At 39.1% G+C, this 13,960-nt stretch overlaps 1 protein-coding gene across 1 annotated transcript in view; it reads right to left on the bottom strand.

Annotated features, from left to right (window-relative positions):
• LOC133651713 (transmembrane protein 8B-like) overlaps window positions 1-13,960 on the bottom strand; it is a 182,256-nt gene that overhangs the window by 97,523 nt on the left and 70,773 nt on the right. The window contains exons 5-6 of the mRNA XM_062049764.1: window positions 11,978-12,249; window positions 3,050-3,426 (exon numbers count right to left, since the gene is read on the bottom strand). Coding sequence (XP_061905748.1) covers window positions 3,050-3,426; window positions 11,978-12,249 — 649 coding nt within the window. The remainder of the gene's footprint in view (window positions 1-3,049; window positions 3,427-11,977; window positions 12,250-13,960) is intronic.

Genomic DNA, 13,960 nt, shown 5'->3' with positions numbered 1-13,960 from the left:
CGCCACATCATTCAATTGTGGCCCGCCACATCGTTCAATTGTGGCCCGCCACATCATTCAATTGTGGCCCACCACTTCATAAAAAGTGGCCCGCCACATCATTTAAGGTGGCCCGATACATCATTTAATGTGGCCCGTCACATTACTTTACGGGGCCGCCACATCATTTAATGAGGGCCGCCACACTATTTCATATGGTCTGCCACATCATTTTATGTGGCCAACCACATCACTTTGTGGCCCACCGCATTACTTTGTGGCCCACCACGTTATTTTAAGTGGCCCGCCACATCATATAAGGTGGCCCGCCACGTCATATAAGGTGGACCGTCACATTATTTAATGTGGCCCGTCACATCATTTAAGGTGGCCCGCCACATCATTTAATGTGGCCCGATACATCATTTAAGGTGGCCTGATACATCATTTAAGGTTGCTAGCCACATCATTTAAGGTAGCCCGCGACATCATTTTAGTGGCATGATACATCATTTAAGGTGACCAGATACATCATTTTATGTGGCCCGTCACATTACTTTATAGGGCCCGCCACATCATTTAAGGAGGCCACCACATCATTTAATTTGGCCCGCCACATCATTTAAGGACACCCGCCACATAATTTAAGGAGACCCGATACATAATTTGATGTGACCCGATACATCATTTAAGGTGGCCAGATACATAATTTTATGTGGCCCGTCACATTACTTTATAGGGCCCGCCACATCATTTAAGGAGGCCTGTCACATCATTTAAGTTGGCCGGATACATCATTTATGTGGCCCGCCACATCATTAAAGGAGGCCCGCCACATCATTTTAAGTGGTCCGCAACATCGCTTTACGTGGTCCGCCACATCATTTAAGGAGGCCCGCCACATCATTTAAGAAGGCCCGTCACATCATTTGAGGAGGCCCGAATTTCAGTTCAGCGTCAGCTCTTCAACATTCAAACTATTCTTACATTCGTTCTACATTCCATCAGCATTTCAGTTCAACTTCAGCATTCATGCGCAATTTCTACAGAAATTGCTTCATCAAGTTTTTAATGCTCTTTGTCAAAGAAATCCTTGGTTCCAATGGCGCAACCCCACTGTCCAATATAAAATGTAGTGGCATCAGTAAGGCACAGGCAAGCCGCTCTAGACCTTGGATCGCAGGCAGCAAAGCGACACTGCACGTCCTCATTTTACATTTCTTTTCATTAAAGATTGTTTAGCGTGTAAACATGCCCTGTTGTGCGGCGTGGGGAAGCACAACTCGCAAAAAATGCAGGAAGAACCCCTAGAGGAGAAAAATATGGGAAGTGAAGATTCGCCGGGAAGGCTGTAGAGCCAATAACAGTTTCTTGTGTGAGGTAAGCAAGCATAAAAACACATGAGAAATGTGATATATCGCACTCTCAGTAACAGTGGGTTAATACACTTTGCCTGACAAAACTTTGATTCAAAATTGCAACTTTTCTTCATGTGTCACCAATAACCCAGGCGAGGATTAGTGCTTTAGAAGTAGCTAAAACACTGCTGACTGCGGATGGATGTTAACTGCTGGCTAGCTAGCCATGTCTTAAAGCACCTCTTCCTGAGGGCATTTCAGTGTTATAACTTCACCTTTATCTTTAATTTTTAGGCCAAAATGCCTCCGTTCTCCCTTTTCTGTCTACACACTTTATCTGCTTGTAAGTACTCCGTGTGTGTGCGCTGCCGAACATGCTCCTCTGCTCGTAAAACCAGCAATGTCACGACGTGACGACACGCCGTCATGCCCGTAAAAATAAATAAATGAGGAACCGGTACTTTCCAAACAAAGTATAGTACTGTTTATGATTCATTAGTACATACTATACTAGTACCCAGTGGCGAGCCGTGCGTTTCCCACCTAGGCCTTCAGTGATGTCCGACTTCAATGATTACATCTCAAAATACCATCATTTATGTCACCACATGACCATTGCTGAAGAAATACTATACAGAAACACATTTACGCACTACTTGTATTGAAGCACCTCAACAGTGAACAACATCTGGTGCATTTAAAAATCAATTAAAACGCATCAGCCATTAAAACATATCGTATGTGGTACTGTCAAAATAAAAAATGCAAAAAACATATTAAACGTTTTTTTAAAAATTAAAAATGTGATCTCACAATTTGTAGCACCTATTTGACGCCGTATAAGCTAGTGGTACCCCTCATAGTCCGCTTATTCGAGTGGAAATGGTGGCCACTTACCCATTTCATAGCCAGAACAGCTGAGTTAGCATCCAGCTAGAAGGCCTTACTGACAACAGCTCGTGATCTGATTGGCTATCGCAACGGTCTATCACCTGTATGTGCCCGATCGCTTACGTTGCCCGCATTGTTGATTCTGAAGGCCTCGGGCAGTTTTGGTACAGCATGGCAACAAAAGCTAGGTGAATTCTGATTGGATACAAACTAAAACTAAAAACAACAGCACTGGAATGAGCATAATATGACATGAAGAGAATATGAATAATTTTAGATATTTAGGGAAAGTAAATAAAAAAATGATTTCATCTTTAATTATGATCATGACTTGTGGTTATGTTAGGCCAGCAGAGAAGGCCTTGCTGGCTCTGACGGCATGCCACTGCTAGCACCAGTATACCGTACAAACCTAGTGTCTACATATCTCAAAGTGGAAGATTTGACGTGAAGTAATTGGAGCCTGGAATAGGTCAATAATTCAAAACAACAATGATTTTGAGCCATTGATAGTTTTTGAGCAATGATAGTTTAAAGAAAGAACTGCCTGCATGGCAGCTTTGTGTTATTGGTGTCAATTTTCTCGTTAACTGTAGGCATGTTTGCGCTTTTGTTCTACTTCTTATGTTTTTTTTACTAATAGTATTTTTAGAATGTGCCGCGGGCTGTAAAAAAAATTAGATGCGGGGCCACAAATGGCCCCCGGGCCGCACTTTGGACACCAATGTGTTACGTCAACAGGAAAAAGACTTGAAATAAATCTTTGGATAAATGTTGCAGCGTGTTGTGATTCCCAATGATAGAAAATATATTGTACTCACCATGTTGAGTTTCAGCTCCATGTTGAGAATGCCACCACTGTCCAAGGCGGGCATCAAGTTGATGGCGAACACGGCCGCCTTGTCGGGCGGCACGGATATATTTGGACCAAAGAAGACGTAAAAGTGCACGGAGAAGGTGTCCAGCTCATTGCGCAGAGTCGGGCGGATAGGCCAGCACTTGTCAGTGTCGGTGGGCGGGGCCAGGTACACCACGCTGTCCCCTGAGGTGTGCAGCTGAGTGGCGTTGTGGGACGGCGCCACCATGGAGAGGGTGTCAGACAAGGAGAACGCCATGGCCGTGCCAAAAGACTGTGGCATGTTCATGGAGGAGCCTGGCGCCTCCGACTGCTCCTTGGACGTGTTGGACTTGGTGCAGTCTAGGACAGAATGCAGAGAGGAGGTTAAAACCTACATGTTTATAGTCATGGATTCCATTGCTGTGTCCTAATCACTGCACACCACACAATGGGGACTCTTGTCTGGTCTGAGTGCTACTGAAGTGTCCTTTAGCACAAAATTGCTGAGTGGTGTAAATGTGCAAACTACATCTGTACCTAGTTAACAGAACACTTCTTTTCAAGCACCAGTGCAGTTTAAAAATAAATCAATACAGTCATAGCCTTTTTATTCTGGCCTTTAAATGTGTTTTCTACAAAACCCACAACCAGTGAAGTTGGCACGTTGTGTAAATGGTAAATAAAAACAGAATACAATGATTTGCAAATCCTTTTCAACTTATATTCAATTGAATAGACTGCAAAGACAAGATATTTAATGTTTGAACTGAGAAACTTAATTTGTTTTTGCAAATAATCATTAACTTAGAATTTAATGGCAGCAACACATTGCAAAAAAGTTGACACAGAGGAATTTTTATCACTGTGTTACATGGCCTTTCCTTTTAACAACACTCAGTAAACGTTTGGGAACTGAGGAGCAGGGGCGCCGAAAAGGGGGGGTAAAGGAGACAGATTCTAGGGGCCCGTGATGGAGGGGGGCCCAGAGAGGCCCCTAATGATGATGCAATTATAATACAGGGGGCCCTGTAAAGATTGTTTTCATGGGGCCCAAAATCCCTAGCGGCGCCCCTGCTGAGGAGACACATTTTTGAAGCTATTCAAGTGGAATTCTATCCCATTCTTGCTTGATGTACAGCTTAAGTTGTTCAACAGTCCGGGGTCTCCGTTGCCGTATTTTAGGCTTCATATTGTGCCACACATTTTCAATGGGAGACAGGTCTGGACTACAGGCAGGCCAGTCTAAACAAAAATTTAGCTGTTTGGCCACAATACCCATCAATATGTTTTTAGTAGAAAAGGTGAGGCCTTCAATCCTAGGAACACCATTCCTACCGTCAAGCATGGCGGTGGTAGTATTATGCTCTGGGCCTGTTTTGCTGCCAATGAAACTGGTGCTTTACAGAGAGTAAATGGGACAATGAAAAAGAAGGATTACCTCCAAATTCTTCAGGACAACCTAAAATCATCAGCCCGCAGGTTGGCTTTTGGGCGCAGTTGGGTGTTCCAACAGGACAATGACCACAAACACAAGTCAAAAGTGGTAAAGGAATGGCTAAATCAGGCTAGAAGGAAGGTTTTAGAATGGCCTTCCCAAAGTCCTGACTTAAATGTGTGGACAATGCTGAAGAAACAAGTCTATGTCAGAAAACCAACAAATTTAGCTGAACTGCACCAATTTTGTCAAGAGGAGTGGTCAAAAATTCAAGCAGAAGCTTGCCAGAAGCTTGTGGATGGCTACCAAAAGTGCCTTATTGCAGTTAAACTTGCCAATGGACATGTAAGCAAATATTAACATTGCTGTATGTATACTTTTGACCCAGCAGATTTGCTCACATTTTCAGTAGACCCATAATAAATTCATAAAAGAACCAAACTTCATGAATGTTTTTTATGACTAACAAGTATGTGCTCCAGTCACTCTATCACAAAAAAATAAGAGTTGTAAAAATGATTGGAAACTCAAGACAGCCATGACATTATGTTCTTTACAAGTGTATGTCAACTTTTGATCGCAACTGTAGATCATCTACATCAACAATAGGATTTGTCTGAGTGCCTGGACAGGACAGATAAAAAAAAGATTTTAGATTTGTTTTATTCGATTAAGAATCATTACAAATAGGAATAACGGTTAATCTGAAAATATCTTTTTTTTTTTTTACACCCCTAGTATTTAATGGTTTTTAATCCCATCTAAGACCTTAATTTCCACAAAATCAATATGATGGCTTTTATTGCTTTTTAATGACCCGAGGAAACTCGGTTTCCATTCCTGTGGCAACGACTCGATTCAGAATCAATTCAACGCGATTATCGATTTAAACCGCTTCTCGCAATGTTTTATTTGGTTTAACATTTATAATGAAACTTTTTCAAAACAAGTTACAAGTTTAAAAATGTTCTTCTGGTTGCATGGTGAACATATTTTAAAAAGTGTATTCTTTTTTTATCGATTTTTGAAAATTCTGAATCAATTTGCAATCGGGATAAAAAGGAATTGCGATTCGGATGTGAATCGATTTTTTGTGCACCCCTACCATCTTGTAATGAATGATTTACATGTACGTCTACTAGGGTACAAATATTTTGGTACCAGTACCGGTACCAAAATGTATTTTGATACTTGGATACTTTTCTAAAAAAAAAAAAGGTTGACCACAAAAAATTGCATTATTGGCTTTATTTTGAGAAAAAATCTATCCATCTAAACATATGTTTATTATTGCAATCAAAGAACAATTTAGTCCTTAAATAAAATAGTGAACATACTAGACAACTTGTCTTTTAGTAGTAAGTAAACAAACAAAGACTCCTAATTAGTCTGCTGACATATGCAGTAACATATTGTCCTTTATCATTTTTTAAATTTTGTCTTCATTATAAAGGACAAACAGTAAAAACGGATTATTAATCATTTACAGTTAATATCTGCTTATGTTTTCTTTCAACATGTTCTATCTACACTTCTGTTAAAATGTAATAATCACTTATTCTTCTGTTGTTTGATACTTTACATTAGTTTTGGATGATACCACAAATTTAGGTATCGATCTGATACCAAGTAATTACAGGGTCATACATTGGTAATTTTCAAAGTCCTCACGTGTCCAGGGACATATTTCCTGAGTTTATAAACATAATGTGGATTTTAAAAAAAGGAAAAAAGATTTTGTGACGGTAAAAAATATCGATGTAATCATAGTAGTATCGACTAGATACGCTCTTGTACTTGCTATCATTACAGTGGATGTTAGGTGTAGATCCACCCATGGGTTTACATTGTGACGCCGGTGAGCTATTGTATCCTCCTAGGGTGTGTAGTGAAGCATATTTAGCATATTCGTCCTGCAGAGATGATACTTGTAAGAAACCTACTTTGTCGCCATGGAGACGAGGATTAGTGATTTAGAAGTAACTAAAACACTGCAGACTGTGGATGAATGTTAGCTGCTAGCTAGCTAGCCATGTCTTAAAGCATCTCTTCCTGAGGCAGTTTCAGTGTTATAACTTTACCTTTATCTTTAGTTTTTAAGCCAAAGTGCGTCCATTCTCCCTTTTCTGTCTACAACTGTGCCTGCTTGTAAGTACTCCGTGTGTGTGCGCTGCAGAACATGCTCCTCTGCTCGTAAAACCAGCAATGTCACGACGTGACAACGCGGCGTCACGTCTGTAAAAAAAAATATGGCGAACAGGTACTTTTCAAACAGAGTATAGTACCGTTTTTGATTCATTAGTACCGCGATACTATACTAGTACCGGTATACCGTGCAACCCTAACGTCTACAGATGTTTCCATTCATTTACAAGTAGCTTGCCTTCATTTTCCTCTTCAATGTAAAATGATGAAATTTATGCTGGTGTTTTGACAGTTCCTAACACTTTACTTGAGGCACCACAGTGGGCGTGAGGGTGAACGCGGGGGCTGTTGTTAATCCACAGCCCGTCTCCCACATACAAGAAATAACAGGCCGTCTTATTTCACTTGCAGTATTAGGCGCGCTCGCTTAGCAAAAGAGTCGTTTGCAGATCATCCCCTTCGGCAGGCTTCTCCTATGTAAACAGGAAGCTTTTTAATGAGACAGAGATTCACGGTAATTGCGCGGCAGTGTGCTTTCACTGAACACAAAGCGACTCGCTGGGAAATGGTCATTGATGGCGACAGTCAAACAGCAGCGCCTCCCCAGGGAGAAGGACTGCAAAGGTTTCTGGAGCCCGGCCTGCTTTGCGCAAATGTTATTTCTCTGCATGGTTTGTAAAGTAGTTTGTTCAGGCTGTTAAAACACTTAAGGCAGTTGGCTGCAGCTGTGATAGGAATTTTAATATCAGTGGGAATAATCAAAATGTCGAGGGGGGCCTCGATAACTCAATAACATTCATAATCCAAAGATTTGGCTTGTGTTCTTCCCTCTTCAATGCCAAATTGTCTACAGAGAACCTGCATTGCAAAAACAACAATAATAAATAATAAAGGGCAGCCTAGTTTCCTGTTGGAAAAGTCCGAATAGAGCAAGATGCGCTCTGGATGGTCCTGAAGTGGTCTTCAGTTGAAACCTGCTAAAGGTCAAGTAAGATCAGCCTGGCCAGCAGGGGAAAAGACAGACTGTGAATAATTAGTGACTGTGTTGCCATGGTGACAAGGTGCACTGTATAGCACAATGTCGAACAGTGGGAGGGAGGATGATGAGGGGGGGTGTCTTTGTGCGGTAGCGGACTTCCCGCAGTTTCCACCCCCCTCGCGGGTAATAAGAGCACAGGATATTTTTGCTCTTCACGAGCTTAAAACAACATGCTGCACTTTAACGCGGGACTAACAGACTCTTTAGTGCTCCCACAGTGGGGCCCCTTCAGCGACAAACCTCCTTAGGGGCCTCTTGGGTCTGGATACTTCTGCCCTACAACGCCTGAAATTTTGCTTGAAGATTAAATTCTATTCGGGTTGTACGGTATACCGGTACTAGTATAGTATCACGGTACTAGTGAATCAAAAACGGTACAATGCTCTGTTTGAAAAGTACCAGTTCCCCATTTTATTTTATTTTTGTTTAGGTCACGTCATGACATTGCTGATTTTACGAGCAGAGGAGCATGTTCGGCAGCGCGCACACACAGAGTACTTACAAGCAGACACAGTGTTTGGACAGAAAAGGGAGAACGGACGCATTTTGGCTTAAAAACTAAAGATAAAGGTGAAGTTATAACATTGAAACGCCCTCAGGAAAGGGTGCTTTAAAACATGGCTAGCTAGCTAGCAGCTAACATCCATCTGCAGTCGGCAGTGTTTTAGCTACTTCTAAATCACTAATCCTCGCCTCCATGGCGACAAATAAAGTAACTTTCTTACAATATCATTGTCACTGGAGGACGAGGAATAACTAAAACCTGCTTCCCCCCAAGGGGATGGGACAAATGCAGAGGACAAATTTCACCACATCTAGTGTGTGTGTGACAATCATTGGTACTTTAATCTTAATCTTAATCTACACACCCTAGGAGGATACAATTGCTCACCACTCACAGCAAGCTAGCACCCCTGAATGTAAACAAATGCCATGGGTGGATCTACACCTAACATCAACTGTAATGATACCAATTACAATAGCGTATCTAGTCAATACAACTATGATTACATCAATATTTTTTATCTTCACAAAATCTTTTCTCCTTTTTCAAAAATTCATATTATGTTTATAAACTCAGGAAATATGTCCCTGGACACATGAGGACTTATCAAAGTATCAAAGAGTATCAAACAACAGAAGAATAGGTGATTATTACAATTTAACAGAAGTGTAGATAGAACATGTTAAAACAGAAAATAAGCAGATATTAACAGTAAATGAACAAGTAGATTGATAATCAATTTTTACAGTTTGTCCTTCATAATGTTGACAAAATAATAGGATGATAAATGACACAATATGTTACTGCATACTTCAGCAGGCTAATTAGGAGTCTTTGTTTGTTTACTTACTAATAAAAGACAAGTTGTGTAGTATGTTCACTATTTTATTTAAGGACAACATTGTTCTTTGATTGCAATAATAAACATATGTTCAATGTACCGTAAGATTTTTTGTTAAAATAAAACCATTTTTTGTGGTCCCCTTTATTTAGAATAGTACTGAAAAGTACCAAAATGTCGGTACCAGTACCAAACTATTGTTATTGGGACAACCCTAGTTTCTGTTGATTTATTGAAGCAGAGGTCTGATCTAGGCAGGGCGTTCAAGGTCCTTAGAAGTGAGTTTCCTTTCATGTATAAGGAGTGTGGATCCAGACAGGCTTCATGTCCTAGGGTGCCTTGAGATAACGTCTCAATCGACGCGATAGAAATCAAATTGACTTAAAGGGGTCATTGTTTGATTTTTAATTTGCAGTCCTTTTAAAACACGTCTTTGTAGTTTATGTCAGTGGTGACTGCTGGTCTTTCAGGTAGGGGAAGCTCATTTTCAGCGACTCTCTAAACACGAATACAACACTAACAATTAAAAGGTATAAAGATGCTAGATTTTACATAGAAAACATCACATCGTTTTCATTGGGGGCCACATAGCAGTTATGGCTGCCCTCAGAGGGCCACTTGTAACAATGAATAATACAGTATACCAATCAATGTTTATTTATATAGCCCTTAATCACAAATGCCTCAAAGGACTGCACAAACCACAACGATATGAATATAAATGTACAAGGATTCGCCTCATGGTATTACATAATTGCCTATGCATTTAACTATTATATTTTTATGTATATTGTAAATAAATCTTTGTATTTTATTTTTTTTAAACGGCAGTTCAGTTGCCAGAATTTTACTGGAAAAATTAGTGGTAGTTTTTACAGCATATTACTGTAAATGGAATGGAAAAGAGTGCCACTGTTTTTTTACGGTAAAATTGATCCAACTGAGCTGCCAAAGTTTTGCTCTAAATTCTACCATTATAATTTTTATTATGTATTACTGTAAATGGAAAAATGGTTACAAGTTGTTTTTATGGTAAAAAACTGGCAAATATTTAAAAAATACATTTACAAACAAGAATGTACACATGATTGCATGTGTACATCTCATTGTGCAACATGTGAATGTTTCAATGGGAACTAAATGCGATATCTGAAAGGGGTACAACTTATTTCCAAAGCAGGACTCCCACCCAGACATACAACACTAGTACTCAGCTCATGAAAAACAAATTTGTTATTTTCATTGTAAGCGGGCCAAAACACTTATTTTAGACAATCATCTCATGGAAATTGATGTAATAATAAAACATTTAACTTGTTATTTAGTAGGTTTGGCACAGGTGTGCTGCTGGTGTGGCCACAGCGTGCATGTCTGATGTTGCTCACATGTGCTCCACTCAATGCTCAAGGAGTTTTTGCGTTTGCTCACACACATGAACAATTAGAGGGAACATTGACTCAAACACCAACCAATCATCATGGATTTTCTCCAAATATATGGATGTTCTCATTCATCCAGGTCATTGTCCATTTTCTGTCTTTGTAGCTTGTAGCTTTGATGTAAGCTACCTGGCTACATGGCTCTAAAAGTAGCTAAGCTACAGGAAAAGCTACATGTTAAAAAAGTAGTTAAGCTACCACCAATCTGCAGGAAAATATAGTTGAGCTACGTAGCATAGCTACATGTAGCTTGCTACTGCCCATCACTGCATATCTGATAGAGCAGTATTTTTCAACCACTGTGCCGTGAAATACAGTCTGGTGTGGCGTGGGAGTCTATGTAATTTCACCTAAAGTGGTGAAAAATATTTTTTGCAAACCAGTAATTATAATCCGCAAATAATGTGCCGTTGTTGAGTGTCTGTACTGTCTAGACCTCGGCAGAGTAACCGTGTAATACTCTTCCATATCCGTAGATGGCATCAGGTAGCTAATTGTTTTGTAGATGTCGGGAACGATGACGATGGTTTCTCGTGATCACGATATGCAGACGACAGCGGGAAGCAGCGTGCAGGTCAAACGCTATCTAATGCTTAAACCAAAAATAAACAAAAGGCGAGTGCCGCTAAGAAAAGGCTTTGAAGCTTAGAGAAGGCTATGCAAAACAAAACAAAGACTGAACTGGCTATAAAGTAAACAAAAGCAGAATGCTGGACGACAGCAAAGACTTACACGTGTGGAGCAGAGACGGCGTCCACAAAGTACATCCTTACGTGGCATGACAATCAACAATGTCCACACAAAGAAGGATAGCGTCCGCACAACTTAAATAGTCTTGATTGCTAAAGCAAAGCAGGTGCGGGGAATAGCGCTCAAAGAAAGACATGAAACTGCCAACAAAATAGGAGCGAAAAACTAGAACTAAAACACTACGCACAGGAAAACACCAAATACACTCTTAAGTCATGGCGTGACGTGATAGGTCGTGACAGTAGACCTACTTTGAGATAAGAGCTGTTGCATAGTGGGTTATGGTTTATGGTTTATGGTTATGGGGCGGCATAGCTCGGTTGGTAGAGTGGCCGTGCCAGCAACTTGAGGGTTCCAGGTTCGATTCCCGCTTCCGCCATCCGAGTCACTGCCGTTGTGTCCTTGGGCAAGACACTTTACCTACCTGCTCCCAGTGCCACCCACACTGGTTTAAATGTAACTTAGATATTGGGTTTCACTATGTAAAGCGCTTTGAGTCACTAGACAAAAGCGCTATAAAAATATAATTCACTTCACTATAATTCACTATGGTTTAAAGTCATATTCAACAATTGCGAGAACAAATTACTGAGTTAAAATTTTTTAATGATTTTTGCTGGTGTTGTGCCTCCGGATTTTTTCAATGAAAAAAATGTGCCTTGGCTGTAAAAAGGTTGAAAAACGGTGTGATAGAGACCTTGAATTGGACCTCTTTCTACCGTCCAGGTATCTGCCATCATGTTGACACTCCACTCACCTGTGACCTGCACTCCGATGCGAAAGTAAACGTTGGAGTTGGCGTTGTATCTCTCCACCAGGATGTAGTACCATTGTTCCCACACCGGCACGGAGGCATCCAACTCACATGGGTTCCACTCCCTGCAGTCGAGGGCACTTGAGTTGTGCACAGGCGGCGCCCGCGCTCGCATCTTCAACACCACGGGACAAGAAGTGTCGTTGCTTGTGTCCTTCATGCCGCAGTTCACCAGCTCAACTCTGACTTTGGATACGTAATTGGGAACGAACACTCTGCACAGAGAGAGGGAGAGAAAACACATCTTAGAAAAGATTTATGTTACATTGTACGATATGTCTGTTGTTCATTTCATACTATCATAAAGATTGGAAATAAGTATTAGGTTTGAATATGTTTATATTTCTTGAGCATGTAAAAAGTTTTTTTTTTAATTAATGACATTGTTCTTTAACAACTTTATGTATTGCAGGATGGGCACCGAATCGGTACTTTTATGGCACGGGTAGTGATACTGAAATATTTTCGTTATAATATCAATCCTCAAATCAAAATATCGATACCTTTGATACTTCAGTTCAGGGTGTCCAAACTTTTTCCACCAAGTCAAAGTATGTGGGGGCCATATTGATATTTTTTTACCAAAAAAAAATGCTAAAAGCAGATATTGTGTACATGTGACTAGTTAATTATTATTAATCATTAATTAGAACATTTCAGTTTTATTTCATTACGTACCAATTTTTTTGTTCTTTTTTTGTTACATTTTTACTTTAGTTTTTTTCCCATGTAAGAATAGACTAAAATAACAATACGATTGTGCAACTGCCTAACTGAATGTGTGAAAAATTCTGCCTGTACAAAAATATCAATGTTCAGTTACACATTTAACAGCGTTTATTACGGTTTTCTCGATACAAATATTTTGGTACCGGTACCAAAATGTATTTCGATACTTTTCGATAATTTTCTAAATAACGGGGAGTACAAAAAAATGGCATTACTGGTTTTATTTTAACAAAGCATCTTAGGGTACATTAAACATATGTTTATTATTGCAATCGAGGAACAATTTTGTCCTTAAATAAAATAGTGAACATACTAGACAACTTGTCTTTTAGTAGTAAGTAAACAAACAAAGGCTCCTAATTAGTCTGCTGTTGTATGCAGTAACATATTGTATCATTTGTCATTCTATTATTTTGTCAACATTATAAAGGACAAGCTGTAAAAATTTATTATTAATCTACTTGTTCATTTACTGTTAATATCTGCTTATTTTCTGTTTCAACATGTTCTATCTACACTTCTATTAAAATGTAATAATCACTTATTCTTCTGTTGTTTGATACTTCACATTAGTTTTGGATGATACCACAAATGTATGTACCGATCCGATACCAAGTAATTACAGGATCATACATTTGTCATATTCAAAGTTGTCATGTGTCCAGGGACGTATTCCCTGAGTTTATAAACATAATATGATTTTTTTTTTTTTTAAAGATTTTGTGACGGTAAAAAATATCGATGTAATCATAGTAGTATCGACTAGATACTGTTTATTATGGTTGTTGCATTTTTTCTAATTAATCAATAAGTTAGTATTATTTAATTTTTTAATTAACTAACTAAACTTTGTTTATATTTTAAGTATATTTTATTTTTATTTTGAGCACTTCTAATATTTTAAAGTTTTTCCACCAAAAAAGAAAAATCAAACATGGGTGGGATGCATTTTGAAATGCTTGTATTTAAGAAAATAAAATACTAAAACAAATATTATATATATATATATTTAAAGATGAAACTTTGTGCTATAGGTGACTAAATATATTATTATTAGTTTAAAAATGTCAGCTATTTTCTATACAGTCCAATTTTTGGCTCTTTTTTCTGAATTTGTTCTTTTAGAGAGATATTTTATTATTTGAATCAACACAACTTTTAAAATCTTAGCAGATAGATTAGGTATAATTGCACAAA

Source organism: Entelurus aequoreus, linkage group LG06 (assembly GCF_033978785.1).
Source record: "Entelurus aequoreus isolate RoL-2023_Sb linkage group LG06, RoL_Eaeq_v1.1, whole genome shotgun sequence".
NCBI lineage: Eukaryota > Metazoa > Chordata > Actinopteri > Syngnathiformes > Syngnathidae > Entelurus > Entelurus aequoreus.
The sequence above is the reverse complement of the archived record's forward strand: the minus strand, read 5'-3'. Positions and strand labels throughout refer to the sequence as shown.